Genomic DNA, 24,725 nt, shown 5'->3' with positions numbered 1-24,725 from the left:
TTGCAATGTTTTTATATAACTTAATATGTTCCCTTCTCTTATCAAATATATTTATTATATGGTATGTTCAATTATTTTACTTTATCTCTAAAAATATTGTCATGATAATCAAATTTTTATATTGTGGCTTTTTGTAAGCAGCTCTTATATATCGGCCTATTTCGGTATTGTTCACAAACAAGGAAATCTGTTGGCTGTGTGTTTCACATGTATTTCAAAGTACAGAATAAGTTTTTGGGCATTACCCCTTTTAAGAAGTTTCCTGCTTAAGAAGTTTATTTTTTGCAGTCCCATGAAAAACTTCTTAACAGAGTTTCACTGTATTTAAACACATTAAAAAGATCACAATACATGATAAAATACTTTGCTATGTACATATATACTATTACCGTCCAAGTTGTACGGGTAAATCAAGTTCATAAAATAACTTTGTCATTTTTCGTTATTTTAATTCGTCAGACATAAAAAGATAATATGCTTGAGTTCAGCTGTATTATGCTCTTGTAATATTTTGTATTAGGCTTTATACCTTGTCAAATGAAAGAATATGTGTCGGAGGCTGAATTGACATTTATCAAAGTGAACAGTATTACGTTGATAATGATGGTATATCAGGTAACCTGAAACCTGTGTTAAATGACCTATTACGTATAAACTATATAAAGTACATTAAAATACAACACAAGGTAAAAGTACACTTCAAGATACAAATGTCTAGTTATAATTCAAGTGAAGGGTATAAACATTCATGCAGGTTTATATTGAGTTCGTATGGGACACTTGTATCATTACGTATACATGCTAAGTTCGTATGGGGCACTTTGCATCATTACATTATATTTACATAAAGACCAACCACTATATAGCTTGCAAATTTTCTAATATTGTTAATGTGTACAGATTTGAAGATGAGTGTGTGCTGCTGAAGTTGATAATCTTGAAACTGTTAAATGCAGATTACACTAGCGTGTAAAAGCAGTTGTTGTTGGTGGCTCTTTTCTGGTCTATGACATTTGATAATTATTATTTTTGAATGGTTGAGAAGTGTACAGCTTGGCTGTTTGGCATGTACACATACTGTTCACTTTGATAAATGTCAATTCAGCTTCTGACACATATTCTTTCATTTGACAAGGTATAAAGCCTAATACAAAATATTACAAGAGCATAATACAGCTGAACTCAAGCATATTATCTTTTTATGCCTGACGAATTATACATACATACATTACATACATTATCATTATAGACTGTTATGCCTTTCAGCGTTCACTCTGAAAGCCTCTGTGAATTTACTAAACGTCGCCACAATCCTCGATTTGCAACTAGTGTTGTGGCCTCATTTAGTTCTATACCTCTTATCTTTAAATCGTTAGAAACCGAGTCTAACCATCGTCGTCTTGATCTCCCTCTACTTCTCTTACCCTCCATAGCAGAGTCCATTATTCTCCTAGGTAACCTATCCTCCTCCATTCGCCTCACATGACCCCACCACCGAAGCCGGTTTATGCGTACAGCTTCATCCATCGAGTTCATTCCTAAATTAGCCTTTATCTCCTCATTCCGAGTACCCTCCTGCCATTGTTCCCACCTGTTTGTCCCAGCAATCATTCTTGCTACTTTCATGTCTGTTACTTCTAACTTATGAATAAGGTATCCTGAGTCCACCCAGATTTTGCTCCCGTAAAGCAAAGTTGGTCTGAAAACAGACCGATGTAAAGATAGTTTCATCTGGGAGCTCACTTCCTTCTTACAGAATACTGTGGATCACAGCTGCGAGCTCACTGCATTAGCTTTACGACACCTTGATTCAATCTCACTTACTATATTACCATCCTGGGAGAACACACAACCTAAATAATTGAAATTGTCGACCTGCTCTAGCTTTGTATCACCAATCTGACATTCAATTCTGTTGAATTTTGTACCTACTGACATCAGTTTAGTCTTGGAGAGGCTAATTTTCATACCATACTCATTGCACCTATTTTCAAGTTCCAAGATATTAGACTGTAGGCTTTCGGCACAATCTGCCATTAAGACCAAATCGTCAGCATAGGCCAGACTGCTTACTACATTTCCACCTAACTGAATCCCTCCCTGCCATTTTATACCTTTTTCAGCAGATGATCCATGTAAACTACGAACAGCAAAGGTGAAAGATTACAGCCTTGTCTAACCCCTGTAAGTACCCTGAACCAAGAACTCACTCTACAATCAATTCTCACTGAAGCCCAATTGTCAACATAAATGCCTTTGATTGCTTTTAATAATCTGCCTTTAATTCCATAGTCCCCCAGTATGGCAAACATCTTTTCCCTCGGTACCCTGTCATATGCTTTCTCTAGATCTACAAAACATAAACACAACTGCCTATTCCTCTCGTAGCATTTTTCTATTACCTGGCGCATACTAAAAATCTGATCCTGACAGCCTCTCTCTGGTCTGAAACCACACTGGTTTTCATCCAACTTCCTCTCAACGACTGATCGCACCCTCCCTTCCAAGATGCCAGTGAATACTTTGCCTGGTATACTAATCAATGAGATACCTCGATAGTTGTTGCAATCCCTCCTGTTCCCTTGCTTATAGATAGGTGCAATTACTGCTTTTGCCCAATCTGAAGGTACCTTACCAACACTCCATGCTAATTTTACTACTCTATGAAGCCATTTCATCCCTGCCTTCCCACTATACTTCACCATTTCAGGTCTAATTTCATCTATTCCTGCTGCCTTATGACAGTGGAGTTTATTTACCATCTTTTCCACTTCCTCAAGCATAATTTCACCAACATCATTTTCCTCCTCCCCATGAGCTTGGCTGTTCACAACACCACCAGGATGATTTCCTTTTACATTGAGAAGATGTTCAAAATATTCCCTCCACCTCTCCAGTGATTCCCTGGGATCTATTATGAGTTCACCTGAATTACCCAAAACACTGTTCATTTCCTTTTTCCCTCCCTTCCTAAGATTCTTTATTACTGTCCGGAAAGGTTTTTCTGCTGCTTGACCTAGCCTTTCCAGGTTGTTACCAAAATCTTCCCAGGACTTTTTGGATTCAACAACTATTTGTTTCGCTCTGTTTCTTTCATCCACGTACAACTCCCTGTCTGCCTCGGCCCTTGTTTGGAGCTATTTCTGATAAGCCTTCTTTTTACGTTTACAAGCTGCTCTCACTTCATCATTCCACCAAGATGTTCGCCTTTTCCCATCTTTACACACAGTTGTTCCTAGGCATTCCCTTGCTGTTTCTACTACCGTATCCCTGTATGTCACCCATTCACTTTCTATATCCTGAACCTGCTTACTGTCTACTGTTCGAAACTTCTCACTAATCATATCCATGTACTTCCATCTAATGTTCTCGTCCTGGATATTTTCTACCCTTATTCGTTTGTGGACAGATTTCACTTTCTCTACCCTAGGCCTAGAGATACTTAGTTCACTACAGATCAGATAGTGGTCTGTATCATCGAAAAATCCACGGAAAACTCGTACATTCCTAACAGACTTCCTGAATTCGAAGTCTGTTAAGATATAGTCTATTATGGATCTGGTACCCCTAGCCTCCCATGTGTAGCGGTGAATAGCCTTATGCTTGAAGAATGTATTCGTAACAGCTAAACCCATACTAGCACAGAAGTCCAGCAAACGCTTCCCATTCCCATTAGCTTCCATATCTTTCCCACATTTACCAATCACCCTTTCGTATCCTTCAGTTCTATTCCCAACTCTCGCATTGAAATCGCCCATTAGCACTATTCTATCCTTGCTGTTGACCCTGACCACGATGTCACTCAATGCTTCATAAAACTTGTCAACTTCATCCTCATCCGCACCCTCACATGGTGAATACACGGACACAATTCTAGTCCTAATTCCTCCAAATGACATCATTCGCTCATTTACGTGCCTAACAGAAACTATGTTTTGTGCAATGGTATTCCTGATAAAGAGCCCTACCCCAGACTCTGCCCTTCCCTTTCTAACACCCGTCAATTACACTTTATAATCTTCTATATCTTCCTCGTTATCTCCCCTTACCCAAATATCACTTACTCCTAGCACATCCAGATGCATCCTCTTTGCTGACTCAGCCAGTTCTACTTTCTTTCTTCCATAAGCCCCATTAATATTGATAGCTCCCCATCGACTTCCATTTCGTTCGCCAAGTTGTTTCCAAGGAGTCCCTCGCCTGTCAAATGGGAGTGGGACTCCGTTACTCCCATAGGTCCGAGGCTTGCTTAAAATGTTCTGAGCTCGGTAGATTCATGAAGCAGGATGCTACCCTACTTGCACATAGTCCAAGTGAGGATCTCTCCTCTAACGGGTTATGGACCACCGGTGGATTGTATAGTCCTAGCCGCCTGAGCACAAGGAGGGCCACGACTCAGAATATGTCCGAGATGCCCACTCCCATTCCATAGCAACTGGTATCCCGACTCTCAGGACCACTTACTAGGCCACTCAGCCGTTGTCCATGGTTCACGAACTAGGACGTGACTACAGTAACCCACAAACATGAACCACTGACGAATTATAATAACAAAAAATGAAAAATTATTTTAAGAACTTGATTTACCATAAAACTTGGAGGGTTATAGTATATATGTACATAGCAAAGTGTTTAATCATGTATTGTGATCTTTTTAATGTGTTTAAATAGTTATTATTTTAATATGTGTACTAAGTCTTCAAACAAACTTAAACATATAAAATTGGACTAACCACTCTGAAACATGACTACTTAATGTTTTCAGTTAGCAAGGCACAACACTTAAGAATATGTTATCTAATGTAAATGTATAAGACAGCTGAAGATGACTTTGTGAGGAGTCAAAACCGGTTCTGTTATTAAGAAATTTAATAAATAAGTATTGATCAGGTGGATCTTGCTTTTCTTTCTATGATATATATAAAATGGACTTGGCCTAAAAATCCAAGTTTTCATAAACATCTCCGTTATTATCCATTGTACGATAAATACATATACATTGAGCGGCACAAAAAACGTGACACATCAGCTTCTTTCCCAACTGACATTTATTTAATTTGACACTTTTATGACACTAATCCACTATCTTATGATAGAATATTGTGATACAGTCCCATCTAAGTGTCTAACAATGAAAAGAAAAGACAATTGTAAACAAACAAATTAAGTCAGAGATGCATATTTCAAGGAAATATTGAGTAAGCTCATAAAAGTAATGCATTTTTGGTTTCATGTTGTACACTTCATGTTTTCACTTCACAGACCTCGGAGACGATTTCGAGGACCTCTTTTAGCATCTTCAAAAACGTGTATTGCCATCTCTTGCACGAATGACGGCATTCAAACTTTCAGGCATGCTCCTCTTTAATGTGGGAATGTCCTGTTGAGGAATCATCTCCCATTCTTCCAGGAGGGCAGTGCGTAGGTCCTTTAGGGTCTCTGGATAGTGCTGGCGGGCTCCTCTCCCCAGCTGGTCCCAAATGTGCTCAATAGGATTCAAATCAGGGCTTCGAGTATGCCAAGCCATAGCACGAATCCCTGTTTCATCCAAGAACTCTTGCACAATTCTCGCAACATGTGGGCGTGCATTAGTGTAAAATCATCACCAATAGATGGAGAGAAAGGCACAACATGCTCCAGAAGGATTTCCTCCACATACCAGTGTGCGATAAGGCTCCCATTCTCCATGAAGACCAAATCCGTCCTTGCAGCTGTATTGATTCCTGCCCACACCATCACAGAACCACCCTGAAAAGGCGTCCTGAATGAGAATGTGCAAGGTGAATACCTTTCCCCTGGCCTTCTCCAGACTCTCTCTTTTCCGTCAGCTGATCGGAGGCCAAATCACGACTCATCAGTGAACACTACTTGATCCCATTGTTGTACTGTCCAGCTTAGATGTTCCCTTGCGAAACGTATTCGAGCTGTGCAATGCTCTCTGGTGACTTCCGGACCTGTAGCAGGTCTTTTGGACTTAATATTGGCTTCTTCCAGTCTTCTTCAAATGGTTCTCTCACTAACATTGACCCCTCGAACTTGGTGGAGTTAATTTCTTGCTTCAATGGCGGGGGTGTGACGGTTGTGGAGAACTTGAAGTTGATATACATGTTGATTTCCAAAGGAAATCTGAAATATTTTTCCCGAATGAGTAAATTTATAATACCAATATAAATGGTCCGTTATTGGACATTATAACTTTTCTAGCTAACTCATTCCTGGTTGCCAGCGTTTCGCCCCCCCGTGTGCTAGGTTGGGCTCATCAGTTGGTACCTAGCACACCCACCAAGACGCATGGCTAGTGCATACCATGGAGGCCACTGTGTAGGCTACTTGGAGCTAGGTACCAGCTGATGAGCCCAACCTAGCACACGGGGGGGGGGGGGGGGGGGGGGGGGGGGGCGAAACGCTGGCAACCAGGAATGAGTTAGCTGGAAAATTTATAATGTCCAATAACGGACCATTTATATTGTGCCCTTTTCAAGGCATGTGTGGCAGTGCTCCTCTTGTTAAATTGATGCTCCAGCTGCTGCTGAAAAATAAAAAATAAAATACTCACCACACACACACACACACGCGCGCGCGCGCACACGCACTCTCTCTCTCTCTCTCTCTCTCTCTCTCTCTCTCTCTCTCTCTCTCTCTCTCTCTCTCTCTCTCTCTCTCTCAGCTTTTCTCGTGATTGCAGGGCCACAACAAAAAATGTGGTGAGGAAATAAAAATAATGTTGGGTCTAACTAACTACAAATAAATTTACCCAAAACTGAATCAAATTTTCAATGAACGTAATTTATTAACAAAAGTTGCAAAAACAACCAAAAAAATAGTAAAATGAAACAAATATGGATTCAAAGAGTGAATAACCGAAATAAATAAAAACTCAAAGATCTACCAACAAAACCTGCCTCAAATCAACTTGTGTGTAGGTCAAAATTAAAATAATGAACATCACCATGAGTAAACAAACTCTGCATCGATAGGCGCTAATATAAAAGAAATCTGTGGTCTACCAAACGAGACTCACCACTCGTACAGATGTCTCAGATTTACAAACAAAACTGAAAAAAATGTAAATAATGGAATCATGTAAATAATTAATTAAACTAGTCTGAGACAACTCATGGGTATCTTAAACTCACCACTCTCGACTTATTAACCTTACAAGTTGCCCAACCATTAAAATAAGCTTTAAATAAGAAAAAGAAAGAAAGAACCATGAACACTCTTTCCGTTGAATAATACTATCACTTTTAACCTTTTAAGTGCTGAGCTACCAGTTGACTGTTTGGTACCTCAGTGTTGAGGTTTTTCATTCGTATGTAAAAAAATTGTGGAAGCCTCAATTTTTAACTTATCAGTGGGCTGATTAGCTTAAAATGTTCATAAATATTGGTTGTTTATAAATCTAAATGCAAATGGAAAATCCTACACTTATGTTCAATATTATTTTGAGAGAAAACAAAATACACTTACGTGCCATGCGTGCATTATCTTTATCCAAAGTAAAGAGCCCAAAATAATATTATTTCCTAAAATCTGCAGCCAACTAATACATGTAACTTCTTAAAAGTATATAAGTTGATATTTTAAAATACTCCCCAAACCTGGAATGTGGTGATAGTGGTGGTTGTTTGTGATGCCGATTTGTTCAACTATCTGCACCAACTCCACTGCCACAAAAGTTTCTAAAAAATCAATGATTTTTGGGTTGTGATCAAACACTACTTGGCCCTCAGAGCCTGTCACAGTTACCTGAAACTCTGGTGAAGAAAAGTAATCAATCCGCCATGTAATTAGCGATAAAATAGCTTTTGTACACACCGTGTTTTTCTTCTTTCATTAAGAAGGAGGCTCTGTTTCTCTCTCACATACAATATTTTCGACAGTCTCTCTATCACTCTCACTTTCAAAATCGCTTAGCAATTCCTTAAAATTATTATCTCCATCATCACGTTCCACTGTGGTTAATAACTGAAAGATTGTGTGATCCGAAATAACATCGCTGCAAGAGCAACTAAATTGTTGTTCCGCCATGTTTGTTTACATCACAGATGAACTCCACAGACGTCTACAAAAAGCTCTGTAAGTTACTTCCCGAAGTTATAATCTCTGATCAGTTAGTTCTACATACTGCCCAACAGATGGCAGTACATGTCAGAGATCAAATTCGCATTCGAAAGTGAACCGGGAAACTCGAAAAAATTTAAATTCTCACGCACCGTCTATAGACGGGCGTAGCACTGGTGGACCGGCCGCATCAGCCCGTCTATAGGCGGGCGTAGCACTCATCGGGTTAATTGTATCACCTTGCCACGTAATTAATCTAGTGGCTGAAAGAAAAATCAAAAAGACTATGTTTCAATGGTATGAAATTAAATATCAGAAATTAGTTATTCTGCCATGATACACCTTAAATTAAGTTACTTTGATAGATCTGGACAATCAATACAAAAAATAATAGGCTACATGCCTCAGTATTTACCTTACCCAAATGAACTCGCCTTTTAACATCATTTGATTTGCCGCTTATTACACTTTACTAAAACTCATCGTGTTATATCATTGTTGACGGCGGCAGATTCCATCTCATTAAATCAACTTGCGGCATTATTCACATAACATATTACCAAAGGTCGGTTCATTTGCATAAATTAAATTTGTGGTGGTGCATAAATTATTTGCGGTGCCTTCATGTAAGCCTAAGAACCTGCTGTAATTTATTTGACTGTGAATACCAGGTGGTCCTACTAAACTAACATTTGAAATTCTAATTTACAAAATATACACAGCACTGTCCACATAGTGCCCAAAACAACAGAAAAAAAAATCAAAATACAAAAATAATCTAGGCTACACCTACACTGAATTTACAAAATAAACCAGATATGCACGTACCTTCAATGTCTACGTTAAAAACACGGTAAATCAAAACATCAAAAATGAAAATAAAAAGACAAATGCGAATCTAAAAATAAACGTGATCAACGCCTACATCGAAAAATTTAAAAATACGCAATTAACCAAATCCAAACCGTTGTCGCAACAAACTATCGAAACGCTGAGGTGCACTTTGGTGGCAATCACATAACATAAGACAAAATGTCTAAGGCTGATATTTCAAAGCTCAAAAATGGAAATACACATCACAATGATCACAACATAAATTCCAAAAATATTCATTGCTAGCCCGCTCATTTTTGCTTCAAACTTGGCCCCATATTTGGAATATCTCCGAGCCTTACATCATCCCTGGTAATAGTTGCGTACTTAACACTTCCTCACATAATTATCATACGTATTTTACCATAGACTTAAAACTCATATCTCTTGAACTGATTATTTTCAATTCCTATTTTTATCTCATTATTATCAATGTAGCATTTTATATCAACGTTGCATCGCTCTATTCCACACGAGCTCTGTAACTGCACAAGTTCATTCTGTCATTCTCACACGCACAATACGACATTCACTGGACGTGCACAACATGGTCCTCAAGACTCTACTTTCCATCTCATAATTATTGCCATCAGGGATATTATTGAATATTTGTTTTCATACTTCGATCTTTCATTCCTATTCCATAAATCGCCATATATTTCCGACATGTCACGCCTGAGCTTGTCAGCAACGATTCCTCACTTTAACCTGAATATAGAAACGTGATTGCCTGCCAACATTCTACTGTCACAAATTAAACTATGCACCCAAAAGAAATCGTGCATTCAAATCGTGCACCAGCACGACAAGAAAAATCCAAAAACTCGTCGTCTGACTGTGATCACAACTTGGCTAAAATCTGAATACATTTCAATAAAACATCCACGATATATAACGGATTTCTGAATAAAACCACCTCAGCTGAATTTTAATGACTGATAACATCTCAAAATAACAAATTATTATTATTATTATTATTATTATTATTATTATTATTATTATTATTATTATTATTATTATTATTAAGGCCTCGAAATGTATCTACAATAAACCTGGACATAAAATATTCTGAAAAGTCGTAGTAAATATCCTATTAATCGCCAACATAAAACTCACATCAATTATATTATTATTATTATTATTATTATTATTATTATTATTATTATTATTATTATTATTATCGAGCCCCGGGCATCAACATCCCGATCGTTAGATGCTATTGCCCTGATCACGATAATGGACCACGCTACAAAATTACATTAACCGCAACTTTACTCCATCTCAGGTTCGTGAATTTACCTATAGAACAAAAAACACATGAAATCATAACCTAACCGGACCACGAGTTATTCATGTCATTATTAATTGCATAAGATATAAATACAACATGCTCTTTTATCTTGTGTTGAAGTGGGCTGCATCCTCGTAGTCCCTGCTTCATATTGATTTAATTCATCTTGCACATAGTGATAAAATTACACAACATTACGCGCACACGGCTTGGATCCATTTTTATTATATAGCACTCGCTGATAGGTTGAATCACACGCATACTTGAAGCTTACATTAAAATACAATTTACACAACATAAATGGAATTAACACACATAGAGTTTGGCTTCCGTTGTACTACAGAAACAGAAATGTTCCGCTTGGCATGTACCCTCCACCTTGTCTGCAATTAGCTCGTTCCCTGCTTGTTTGTACTGGGGATTAGAATGTCATTCACCTGCTCTCAGAAATAGAAAAATACATCTAGACCTGCTCCTGTCCCATTACCTTCCGTAGCTGCCAAGTGTCTTTACCCTCAAATTAGTATGACAAGTACCAGCTCCAGTGTCCCAACTGAACAGTATTTTAATGTAACGTAGATCTAACTGCGATATCTTACTGATCACAAACAAAAGAAAACTGCTTAAATTTGTCCTTCTAAATTTAATGACTTCTCAAATCAACTCCTGCCGCAAAAGTTACATGCGAGCTTGTAATTTGCTGCGAATATAAATATTCCGGCCGCTATCATTCTGAAAAATAGTATAGTTCATCTGTGTACACCATGAAATTAACAGATTAATGTCCATTTATGAGAAATCATAGTAGAAAATCTGCGACATCTCGACCATAATATGTGTCCCAACAGTTTATATTCTACCTGATCTCGTAATATTATAATAGTCCTCCAATATCCATCACATTATTTAACTCACCGACCATACGCGACATGATGACTGATACAATGGCGGGTTTAGTTAAACTCCACTCTGCGCTGCTCGTCTCAAGCTTGGCCGTAGGCTCTAAAAATGCAACTAAGACTGGGTGTTCAGTAAGATGCTACCGGTAGTTTTGTAAATTTTGGAAACCATGCCTCCGAAGTAGTCCTGTGGAGGGGAATGGCGTAGTGATATCATACCCTGACGTTAATTAATGTCCATAGATTAATTTTCAGTGAATACACTCTGATGATTCCAAAAATCAGTGTAATTTCAATGTTGCACCAGAATATCAGAAATATCGTTCATTTTTTTACAAATTTCAACGCGTCACTGGGATTATTTTACTGCCGAAATACGGCGCTTTCCCACCATAAGACTCAGTCTTGTGGGTGAAACCGTTCTCCCGAACTTTAGACTTTAATGCGGATAACTTCTTATTTATAAGATAATTAATCACATAACCGCACTAACAATTCCTCAAATTTTTATTCCAAGACTGGAACACAGTATATTTCTATTACTCTCTTTTCCAAATCACGAAAGACTAAATAATATGCCAGGCTGAGTGGCTCAGACGGTTGAGGCACTGGCCTTCTGACCCCAACATGGCAGGTTCGATCCTAACTCAGTCCGGTGGTATTTGAAGGTGCTTAAATACGTCAGCCTCGTGTCGGTAGATTTACTGGCACGTAAAAGAACTCCTGCGGGACTAAATTCCGGCACCTCTGCGTCTCCGAAAACCGTAAAAGAGTAGTTAGTGGGACATAAAACAAATATTATTATTATTATTATTATTATTATTATTATTATTATTATTATTATTGTTATTGTTGTTGTTGTTGTTGTTGTTGTTGTTGTTGTTGTTGTTGTTGTTATAATTATTATTATTATTATTATTATTATTATTATTATTATTAAATAATATTCCTGCTGAAACAGGGCGGTTTAATTTTGTAATTTTCTGATTGGCTGAAAACTGCCTCCAGTTAGACTGACATACTTCGACACGGGTTCAACCACTTTCACAGAGGGGAGTTAGGTACGACTCTGTCTCAATGGGCTGTCTCTGTTCCTCCTTAAGGTGTGGCAAATTCCACTGTCCTCTTTCTCGTGGGAAAAGTTTGCAGAGACTTTCACATTGTCAGCACCATAAATTTTATTGGAGGATGCTTTAAAGCAAGTTAAGGGGATGTATTTTCATCCTGTGAGGTCTCTATGTTGCTACTTGTGAGATATCTGCAATGACTTGCTATTTGCAGTATTCACATGTATAAATTTAATAATTTAATCAATGCATACATCAGGCCATTCGTCTTATGGGTGCAATGCCCTCCTACAAAGGTAGGAATCTTACGCTATAGTGGATGATTTCTCTGAACTCGGCTTATTACTCGTATTTGCATCCATAAGCGAATATATGCAACCCATTTATCTTTGATTTTTAGGCATACTTTTGTTGCTGTTTCAATTTCTGTCTGATCTCTTCCTCTAATTTTCTGTTTTCTACCACTAAGTCGTTAGCAATTTGTTGCATAATTTCCATGATCTCAGCTGCCTCCTGCTCGCATTCTGGACATCCCTTTACTACCTCTTGATCTACTTCGTTCTTCAGACATTCGTCTTCTTCTCCCTGGATAGACGGTACTTCATGGTCATCTCCTGCCTCTTCCGTACATGGGTCATCATCATCATCATCATCTTCTTCTTCTTCTTCTTCTTTTTCTTCTGTTGAGCTGCCTAGATGTCCTTAAAGATTTCCTCATGGTTTAAAATATTCATTCCCGAGTCAGCATATTCGGCTCCCAAGATGTCATTGTACTCTTCATATGTGGTACCATTTACTTCTTCTTCCTCACCGGCTTCTGGATTAAGCTCGATTCTCTCGTGACCTTCATTTCTTCGAAATTTCACTACATTTCCTGTGAGATCGATGATGGCATTTGTTTCTCTCAGAAAATCTGCTCCAAGGATAATGTTGTAATTTACTCTGGCCATAATAATGAAAGTATGATTGTAGGTTGATTTGTTCTTTCCTTTAGATCATCAAATAAGGCTCTAGAAATGATACTAATACTAGCGCCTGTATCCAAAAGTCCCAATACATTGGTTCCATTTATTCTAATTTTTATAACGGGTAGCGGAGGAATTTGAGCACTCTCCTGCTTTATTTCATCAGTCAATAAATCCTCAGGTTGCGCTATCCAAGAGTCCACTTGAGCTATTCCCCATTCTTGATTCTCGGTGTTTGGCCGTGTGGTTAGATCGTTGATTTCCTCTTGAATACGTAGGCTATATCATGTAGTTATGTGTGAATGTGTGAGTGAATGTCTGGAGTAAATAGTTCCCAAAAGTTTACATAAATTACTGTTATTTTTTATGAATTCCACCTAGAGTAGTTAATATTGAATTTATTTATTATTTTTCTAATTTTAGACTTAGGATGTAATCTTTTAGTATTAGACTATATTAAGTTATATTATATACACTGTGTTAAGTTAGAATGTAAAGTTTGGATTCAGTATTAAGCCGCATAATGTGGTTAAGTGTAAGAGAGGGCCAAGAGCCCTAACTTCGCCACAAATAAAGACATCAATAAATAAATAAATAAATACATAAATAAATAAATAAATAAATAAATAAATAAATATATCGTCGGCCCTCCTGATATCTTTGGTCTGAGTTTCTCTCATATTGTGCCTGTCTATAATTTCTTCTGTCATCCCATCGTCTTCCTTGGTCGTGATAATTTGGCCTGTTTCTGCCTCTCTCATCCCATCTTCTCCTGTCTCTAGATGGGTATCTCCTTCGATACGGACGTCTATCTGAGTAATTCTACTGTCGATACCACGTATTACCAGCTGACACATCCCACTCTGATGAGTCTAGTGTCAGACCTAAGACGAAACGCTGGTTAATGGAGCAAACGCCTGAAAAGCCCTACCTCTGATATGTTTTTGATACATTTTTGACATGCTCTATTGGTGAAAAATATCTAATTCCCTCCATGGGAATTTAGAATTTTCCACAACTCTAACTTACTGATTTTCATCAGTGATCCATAAAATAACACTTAACTTGGTCTTACAAGAAAGGTTTTGAAATTAAAAATTGATATTGTACATAAGAAATCCGAGTCCCGTTTAAAATGAAATAAAAAATTGAGTGATCTCAGAAAATTTCCTCTTGATAACAGTAAATTAAAACATTTTCCCAATTTAAATCTTTTAAATTATTAGGTTGAATTGAAGTATAATTGGCATGCTGAAGATATCTCCGTAGGAAAAGGCAGTCATGCAGAGACCATGAACTGTACTACAATTTTCCAAGGTTAAGATAAAATACAAAGCAAACCACAATCCAAGTAGAATTTGTGGCCGGTTGGCGACAAACTCAACCGGGGTCGAAAATGTTCATCATCTTGCCTCTCTTTTCTCCTTATTGACTTCAAGCTGGCTCAGCCAACTAGAAAATGAAACTCAGGAAAATAAGGAATTTCAAGTTACCCAATTGCATAAGTCAAGTTTTAGGGAGGAAGGGGGTCTGAGATTGCTCTTGGTAAACTGTCAGTGTGTAGTAAATAAACAATTAAAATTCGGTACATTGATGGAATCTTATGAGACTGATGTGGTGATAGAAGTGGAATCGTGGTTGAGAGAAGGAGTGGGTAATAGAGAAGTATTTCCAGAAGGGTACACGGTCTATCGTAGAGACCGAGGAGATAAAAAGGGAGGGGGGGTGTTTATTCTGGTGAAGGAAACTTACTGTTCACATGAATGGTTTACCGATGAAAGGGATGAAATATTAGGGATAAAATTAATTTGTGATAATATGAAGGAGGTGGGAATTATAGGAACATACAGGCCTGGAAGAGAGGAAAGAGACATGGAAATATTTGAGAAAATAATAGATTATACTCATGAAAACAATAAAATGAAGTGGTAATAATTGGGAAAGATCTAAACTTGCCTGAGGTTGAATGGAATGGAGCTGCAAGTGAAGCCCATGAACAGAAACTGGCAAATAAATTAATTTGGGAGGGAGGATTTACACAAGTAGTACAAGAACCAACTCGTCTCAATAACTTACCATATGTATTCTTGGTTAAACCATGGGAAATTGTTGATAAAACTGAGGTAATTCAAGGAATAGGTGACCATAAGGCTGTAATAATGGATGTAGGACTGGTACCAAAAAGGCTTAATAAGAGGGTCACACAAGACAAGAAATTGTACAGAAAAACTAAAGTTGATGAATTTGGGACTTACCTTAAATCACAATTCAGTTGTTGGATAAGTGAAGGGAATAATGTGGATACACTTTGGGCTAAATTCAAAGGAATCGTTTGGGAAGGAGAGAAGAGATTTGTACCTGTTAAGAAGGGTAAAATGACCTCAGACCCTGTTTATTATGTAAGGGAAATAAGAAAATTAAAAAGAAAATGTAGAATAGTAAACAGGAAAATCAAAGAAGGTAGGGAGTGTAGAGAAAGTAGAAAACAGCTAATGAGGGAACTGAATAGAGTGAAAAAGGTAGCAAAAGAGAATTATATGAATGGCATTCTTCAAGAGCGTAATGACCACAAAGGGAAATGGAAAAAGCTGTATTCATATATCAGGAATCAAAAAGGAAAAGGAATCCAAATTCCTACAATGGTGGGAGAAGGGGGTGAACACTATTTAACAGATACTGAGAAAGCAAACCTCTTTAGTAGGGAATTCAGAGATTCAGTAGATGATTGTCAGGAGTTGGAAACCGAAACAGAAGATACAGAGGGAGAGACACAGAGGGAAACAAGAAGCTTCTCGTTCACAAATGAAGATATTTTCAGAGAAATCCAACTGCTTCAGCAAGGAAAAGCAGCAGGAAGTGATCAAATTACTGGGGAGGTGATAAACGCAATGGGGTGGTACATAGTGCCTTATTTAAAATTTCTCTTTGACTATGTCATAAATAATAGTGTAATACCAAAGGAATGGAAGGAATCTATAATAATACCAATTTATAAAGGAAACTAGAGAACTACAGACCAATCAGCCTGACCAGTATAGTTTGTAAAATACTGGAGAGTTTAATATCAAAGTACATCAGAGGGATATGTGATGATAAAAATTGGTTCATGAGGAGCCAGTATGGATTTAGAAAGAAATTTTCTTGTGAGGCACAACTGGTGGGATTTCAGCAGGACATATCAGATCAATTGGATTCAGGAGGCCAGTTAGATTGCATAGCCATAGATCTTTCCAAAGCCTTTGATAGAGTGGAACATGGAATATTATTAAAGAAATAGGAGGGAATAGGATTGGACGTAAGGGTTACACATTGGGTAAAAACATTTCTAAATTCAAGGGTTCAGAAACTCAAAGTAGGAATTAACATATCGCAGGAAGAGAAAGTTTGGAAGGGAATTGCCCAGGGTAGTATAATCGGTCCGTTACTTTCCTTAATATACGTAAATGATTTAGGGAACAATATAACATCAAAAATAAGATTGTATGCAGATGACATAATTGTTTATAGGGAAGTAAATACCATTGAGGATTGTTCAGAATTACAAAGGGACCTTGAGAGTATCCAACAATGGGTTGAAGAGAATAACATGAAGGTTAATGGAGGCAAATCAACTGTTACAATATTTACAAACAGGAGTTTTAAAACTGAATTTGAATATACTTTGGATGGGGTAGTTATCCCAAAAGATGGCAAGTGCAAATACTTAGGTGTAAGATTTGAAAGTAATTTGCACTGGAAGGGTCATGTGGATGACATTGTTGGGAAAGCATACAGATCGTTACCTGTCATAATGAGGCTACTTAAAGGATGCAACAAAGAATTAAAAGAGAAAAGTTACTTAAGTATGGTTCGTCCATTATTGGAATATGCAAACAGTGTTTGGGATCCTCACCAAGAATATCTAATAAAAGAAATAGATAGTGTGCAGAGGAAAGCAGCAAGATTTGTAACAGGGGATTTCAGGAGAAAGAGTAGTGTATCAGAAATGTTAAAGAAACTAGGGTGGGAAACTTTAAGTAAGAGAAGGGAGAAAACTAGACTTATAGGATTATATAGAGTCTATACAGGAGAAGCAGCATGGGGAGATATCCGTGAGAGGCTTCAGTTGGAAAATAATTATATTGGCAGGACTGACCACAAATACAAAATTAGAAGGAATTTTAGCAGAAGCGATTGGGGTAAATTTTCATTCATTGGAAAGGGTGTGAAGGAGTGGAACAGTTTACTAGGGGTAGTGTTTGATACTTTTTCCAAAATCTGTATAGATATTCGAAAAGAGAATAAACAGCAACAGAGAAAATAAATGAAATGTTAGAGGGCATTCGACCAGTGCAGGTTAATGTAAATAAAGAATGTGTGTGAATAAATTAATTCCATCTCCTGGTCTAAGGAGTTTGGACAGCCAAAGTAGGGGACTGCCTGTAGGGGTGAAGTACAGTGGGGACTTCGAGGGTCCTGGGACCGCTACGGTAGCTGAGAAGGCCCATCAGGAACTCTGAAAAGTGGTGGTAAAAGGGGCTCTGGTTAAGACGCAGCAGGTCGTCATGCTACTTAGGTTCCAGAATGGGTAAAGAAAAGAAAAAGTAAATAAATGCAATGTAAATTTTAATCTTATACCAGTTGTACAGTATCATTTGAAGTATTCCACATACTGTATATCAGTTGACTATATTTGTAAGTAGTACAGGAGATATTATAAGTAGAATTTTGTAAACAATGTAAATTTATTAAGGATGAGCTGTGTGTTTAATAGAAAAAATTGTTGGCATAAATTATATAATATTGTATTATAGGAAAATTTTATTCTCTTGTTAATTTAATATTTAGTGCTTGACAATAATGTATTTTAGTGTACCATTTGCCACCGAGGTAGACACATCATTTGCAAATAAAGAGATTTTGATTTTGACTTCTTAAATAAAATCTGCACCAGGTACACAAGTCTTCTACAAGTCTCAAACAATTACCAAGAACAAAAAAACATCAAAAATAATATCGTACTCAATCGATAATTCCGCTGGCGACTCTGTAGTTCACTGTACGCTCCCAGATGGCAGGAGAGTATAGTTCATATGGGAGATACAGTTCGACAGTGCTCGGCGCTCGTCAACCGTACTGCTAATAGGAAGCTAGCCTCTCATGAATCCTCTACCATGCAATTGGATGTTGAACGGCGTTTTGATAATTTAAAGTTGCACATACTCCAAAATACGTAATATATACACCATACATATAATCTACGGATGTTACAGAAAATCAGTAGTGTAAGAGACAATTGAAAAAAACTGGTTCTGGTCTTCCTATAACCACCAGTCTACTCAGTGATTTTTAAATGGATGATTATACTCTAATTATGAAGTTTGGTCGAGATCTGTGCAGCCGTTTCGCCGTGATGGAGGAACAAATGGACAAACAGACACGAATGCTAAAAACCCCTGGTACAGTCTTGTGTTGACCTAAAACAAACAAATATCTGATAAATTGCCAAAATAAACTAAATTAATGAAATTACAGACAGCAGACCCCCTAGAACTTCATTTATGTAGATAAGCATCAGCACGTTTGAGTACAGACCTTTATTTTGAGATTTATTGCTTTTAAATGACACTTCATAACAAATTGATTTTGCCATCAGCAGAGATGCCAACTGTTACGGATTGTCCATAATTATTACAGATTTCCTCTCACGATTATGGGATTACGGTCAAAGGGTAAATTATTACGGAAAAGTGACATTATAACAAAAATATAATTTCTACAGAAAAAATAAGGAAAGAAGGAAAAATTAATCTTTTCGAGCATTAGGACTCAACTCTCTTCATTTCAATGCTTGTGAGTTGGCATTGATACTTATTCGATCGTCGCTTCCTTTTGATACCTGTGAGCATCGTGAAATTCATTCTGAATTAAGGAACTCTACTCTGCTATCCTCCACTATAAAATGTATTCTTGTATTATTGCAGTATTAAGTGTACCTGCCAGTAACTCTCCCACAGAAAGATTCCTCAGTGTTAATAGGAAAAAATAGAAGGACTTCAGGCCTACAATAATCGCATCTACACTGGAATCGCTTATTGTTCATAAGCTGAAAATGTTCTCACAGGCGGAAGGATGCTACAAGAAAAACCCCATAAAAAAGCACCTGATGCGTGTGAAACAAGCTACAAAAAGTGTTTTGTGACAGATCTGGTAATGTGCAAATGTATTGTGTAATAGGATATACTGTATTTTAGAATAGATTGTTGTGGGGAAGGGCAAAGAGGGTGTCATTATCCAGAAGGGTCCAACTCGTTGGCTGAACGGTCAGCGTACTGGCCTTCGGTCCAGAGGGTCCCGGGTTCGATTCCCGGCTGGGTCGGGGATTTTAACCTTAATTGGTTAATTCCAATGGCACGGGGGCTGGGTGTATGTGTTGTCTTCATCATCATTTTATCCTCATCAAGATGCGCAGTCGCCTACGGGCGTCAAATAGAAAGACCTGCACCTGACGAGCCGAACCTGTCCTGGAATATCCCAGCACTAAAAGCCATACGACATTTCATTTCATTTATCCAGAAGGAATGAGTTTGCTTTGGATTTGACTTCAAAACTTTTCGGAGGGTAGGGGAGGGAGTTTATGGAAAAGCCATTTCAAAGGTTGGCACCTCTGCATCAGGCATCTCTTTTAGTGTTATACATTTACAGGTTAATTTAGTTAGAAACTTTGAATAGGATGAAATTTGGGTACAGTTTTCACATATTGCTTTATTTTTCGGATACTTACGTAACAGCTGGAATCATAACATTTGGCTAGCAGATGGGCACTGGTCATATCAGTATGCGTGCTGAGCTCTGGGGCCATACCAAACATCAAGTCACATGGAAGACTTGGTTCTGTCACGAAGACCATTTTGGCAGATGTCATAGCTCTCATCTCATGAGTGGGTACATGGTAGGCCATCAGTAAAATGGGCATCCTCTCATCCCAGTTCCACTGGTGTGCTTACAGCACTTGCCTCTGATGTTCCTCAACAGTCTTCACGAATGGCTCTATATAACGTCCAACTGTGGGCAGAGAGGTGCTGTTCGGGTCTTGCACACAGCAAGATGCTGCTGAACTGTTATCAGCACCTTCCCTAGTCCCTGTGCAGCTCTCTCGGGACATCAAAGCAACTGGGCATCAGCTGCTATTGATGCTACCTGATTGGGAATGGTGGAATCTTAGGCCACTTGTAGAAATAGTCCATGGCTTAAAGAATGTTGTGATTTCTATCATCCAACTTTGAAAATGTTGATGGCTGTCCTCTTGAAGGGCGCTCCAACATTGTACTGCTGCATCTGGCCACTCCTCCTGGTATGAGGGCCTCAGCTCACTTCATTGGTGTTACACATTTGGTACCATCTTTCAACATCTGTCCCCGGATGCACCCAGTTGTAGCACTGCCTTACCCTATCCAGGGTCTAATTGACACCAGGATGGCCTGCCACGGTGCCTCTGTGCAGCTCAGCCACCATGTCCATCCTTTGGCCCTTGGTGACTTCCTTCTGGCCATTAGCTGACTCCCATATGCACTTCAACAGACCGTTGTGGGCCTCTAGCGATTTCCACTGAGCCCAGTATGTTGGGTTATGCTGGTTGTTGTCCTTCCGTGCTAGTCATGGCTCTTACGGCATGGATGTTCAATATGTCCGCCTGTCCTTCAACTGAGAACTTCACTCACGGGTTGCCCTGGATGACTCATCACTCACTCGTCCTAGCAGCTCTTGATAACAATATTTTCTTGTGATGTCAAGATGGCATGGCTGTTGCCTGCTATTCAAGAACTATTGCAAAGGTACTTATTTTTGTCATGATTATTCTAATTCGATCAGGGTAAAAGAGTCCAGTGTTTCTTAGCCAACAGTTTCCTCTCCCTCCATACAACCAGCCCGATAAGATAAATGCACTCTTCCCTCATTGAAGCATAATGGGAAGGCTGTGTTCATCACAATGTTGTGAAATTTTACTAAAATTGCATAACAGTATTTATGAAACATCATTCATTATGAAGTGATTATGTTAGAAATGATCTATGTTTGTCTCACTAATACCAGGTCCAATAATTTTTTGCTCTGATCCATTTAATCATAATTTTATATGTTATGTGCAGCAGGTTGCTTAATAGAAATTGTATTTTCTTCAGGATGCAGCAGGAGGGTCGTATCCGCAGTGTGTGTGTATATGGTTACCAGAAGCGATATGACCCTGAAAAGTATTATGTATACATACTGCGTGTAGAGCGAGCTAACAATCCAGATCCAACCTACCTCTTCCGATCATACAAGGAGTTCACTGAGTTCCAGCAGAAGCTCTGCATCCTCTTCCCTCTTGCCAAATGCTACAGGTAGGTATTAATTATAAACTTGTCAATTCTCCTCATTCCTTTTACCAGGAGAGAAACCTCTGAGTTTTTTAGACTAGTATTGGAATCCAGGACAGCGCTCATTCATAGTTACATATAATTGTCAGAAACCACCCTTACATTACATTAATATTGGTATTGTTAATTCCCTTTATTTATTATAGCTACTTCACCACCTAATCAAAATGTTGAAACGAAGCAATTTGATGGTTTATACTGTTAAACCAAGGCAATACTTCATTCAGGAAGGTAACAAAGGCAGGCCTTTATCTACTCTGAATATACATGGTGATTTTGTTCTATCACTGTCTATTAAAAGAATGCTAGGGAGCATTTAACACATCTTCACAGAACAAAGATTGAGGAACTGTATTTTCTGCTGAGTGTTTGGTATGTTACAGTTCATTGGGACTGAATCTTACCCTCTTTTTGTTTTTGTTGGTGTTTTCCCCATTGAATTAACATCTCAAGCTGGGAGCATGTGAATGTACGCACACAGTAATCGTATCTATCAGTGGATGCACATGACATTTACACTGTGCGCATCACGTGTTCCAAAACAGTCTAGTTCTGCTATCTCTTGACATTTCTCTGTACTATTCGACATATGAAACCTTGAGACTCAGTTATCCCCGCCCTCCCCCTCATGTGTTTTCTTTCGCCTAGAACTGTAACTTTGTGATAAAATACGTCTTGGTTTTACGTTGCCAACTGCTGGTGTTTCAAGGGAAAGCATGGCAGGTCCAAGTACATCAAATAATCTCACGTCTGAACAAATTGTAGAATGTTTAGATGAACCCGGTGATAGTGATATTATAGTATTTGATAGTGGTAGTAAGTTTGACAGTGATGAAAGTGATGAAGATTTTTTGCCAGAAAAAAGCCATGAAAATAACGACGTAAGTGTACACAGTGATGACGCTAGTGATGTTGAAAATGAAAGTGTCTTGCCAGTGAAGCGTCAACGTACACAAGAAGACTGGAAATGGGACAAAGTGGATGATTCATACACCCCACAAAAAATTCCATTTGCTGGAACATGTGGAGTTGTAAACCAGGTACAGTGCGTTTCAGAAGCATTTAAACAATTTTTTGATAATGAGATATTGCTCACAATTACAGACGAGACAAATTGCTATGCCAATGACTTTTTGAATTCAAAAAATGATGACCTGACACTGTGGTCCAGAATTCGTGACTGGAAAAACGTGGATATTAATGAACTGTATGTTTATTTTGGATTACAGATGCTCATGAGTATTATTCAAAAGCCTTCCATAAAATCATATTTTAGTAAAAATCCTATTCTTGGCATGCCTATATTCTATAATGTAATGACACAGGACAGGTTTGAACTGATAACTAGATTTTTACATTTTGTTGATAATTCACAACTTGAAAACTCTCAAGGCAACAAAAAGTTGTTTAAGGTAACTCCTACCATCACACACATGAATAAAAAATACTCTTCACTCTATAACATGAATGAAAATATTTGCTTAGATGAATCACTGATTTTATGGAAGGGCAGCCGTGGGATGAAAACATACATCCCTCTTAAGGCTGCCAAATTTGGTATAAAGTCCTATGAGATCTATGAATCATCCACAGGGTACTTGTGGCAATTCATTATTTACACAGGTGTCACAACAGATATACAAACTGATTTAGTGTCCACTGAAACACAGAAGACAACAAAACTAGTAGTAAAAATGCTAGAATCTCTCTTTGGTATTGGACAATTACTATAATTCTCCAGATTTGTGTCTTATATTGAAGAGAAATAGTATCAGTGTAGCTGGTACCCTTAGGCTCAACAGGAAAGACGTTCCAAAGGAAATAATAATTAATTTCGTGTGGCTATTTCTAGCCGGGTGCAGCCCTTGTAAGGCGGACCCTCCGATGAGGGTGGACGGCATCTGCCATGTGTAGGTAACTGCGTGTTATTGTGGTGGGGGATAGTTTTATGTGTGGTGTGTGAGTTGCAGGGATGTTGGGGACAGCACAAACACCCCGCCCCCGGACCACTGGAATTAACCATTGAAGGTTAAAATCCCCGACCCGGCCGGGAATCAAACCCGCGACCCTCTGAACCGAAGGCCAGTACGCTGACCATTCAGCCAACGAGCCGGACAAGGAAATAAAAGAACACAAAGAGAGGTGAACTTGTAGCATATCATTCACAGGGTGTCATTGTTCTAAAATGGCTTGATAAGAAACAGGTTTCTTTCATTTCCACATTCCACGATGCCTCAGTGAAAACCTCAGAGAAACGGGGCAAGGAAATAGAGAAACCCACTGGCATCACAGAATATAATAAGTTTATGGGGGTGTTGATCTCAAGGATCAGAAACTGCAGCCCTACCTCATAAAGAGGAAGCGTTGCATAAAATGGTACATAAAACTTTCAGACGATTATTGAACACAGCAATTCACAATTCCCTTATCTACAATGCATCCCGGAATGTGAAAAAAGATCAGTCACCTCAATTATAGAATTCAGTTAGTGCAGGAACTCATTGAAATCCATGGAAAGACTGCAGATTTCTGTAAACCTGGTAGACCTTCCAAAACACCTCCTCCACAGAGACTTACTGCTCGACATTTCATTGAAAGGCTCCCTCCTACAGAGAAGAAAGCTAAACCTTACAAAAGGTATGTGGTGTGTACGCAAAATACTGGAAAACGGAAGGAAACACCATTCTGGTGCAAGGAATGCAGTGTTGGGCTCTATGTAGGTGGGTGTTTCAAAGTTTATCACACTGAAGCCTACTTTCAAGTGAGTAAAAATGATTTTTTTTTTTTTTTTTTGTAACAAAGTGTCTATTGTGGTGTGTGTATCCTCAAAATTTGGGTTATTTATATGCAAACTTTGTCGAGATATAAAAGTTTATTTGAAGTACTATAACGTAGCTGCTGCTTGGCCATTTAAATTACCGCCAGTAGGCTCTGGTGAGAGAATTTTATTCCCGGCTTGAGAGGTTAAAAAATATTAGGTTGAGTACTGTGTGTACACACCTTACTCATCAGTAAATGTAGTCCTGGGTTTCGTATAGTTATATATAGAAAACTTGATATGTAGGCAGAGTTGTATTTTAGCCCAGTCTGCATAATTGAGCCAGCCACCTAATTGACCCAAAGTAAACAAAGCCCAGTGTGGACTAATTAACCAGAATTGAAGTTAA

The 24,725-nt window shown here is 38.3% G+C and overlaps 1 protein-coding gene across 1 annotated transcript in view; it reads left to right on the top strand.

The window, feature by feature from the left end:
• The window catches only part of Pi3K68D (phosphatidylinositol-4-phosphate 3-kinase catalytic subunit Pi3K68D), a 432,551-nt gene that overhangs the window by 321,648 nt on the left and 86,178 nt on the right, over positions 1–24,725 (top strand). Inside the window, exon 24 of the mRNA XM_067142437.2 lies at positions 21,322–21,522. Within this exon, the coding sequence (XP_066998538.2) occupies positions 21,322–21,522 (201 nt within the window). The remainder of the gene's footprint in view (positions 1–21,321; positions 21,523–24,725) is intronic.

The sequence above is a fragment of the Anabrus simplex genome, chromosome 3, assembly GCF_040414725.1.
Source record: "Anabrus simplex isolate iqAnaSimp1 chromosome 3, ASM4041472v1, whole genome shotgun sequence".
Classification (NCBI taxonomy): domain Eukaryota; kingdom Metazoa; phylum Arthropoda; class Insecta; order Orthoptera; family Tettigoniidae; genus Anabrus; species Anabrus simplex.
Note: the sequence above shows the minus strand (reverse complement) of the source record. Positions and strands in the feature narration are given on the sequence as shown.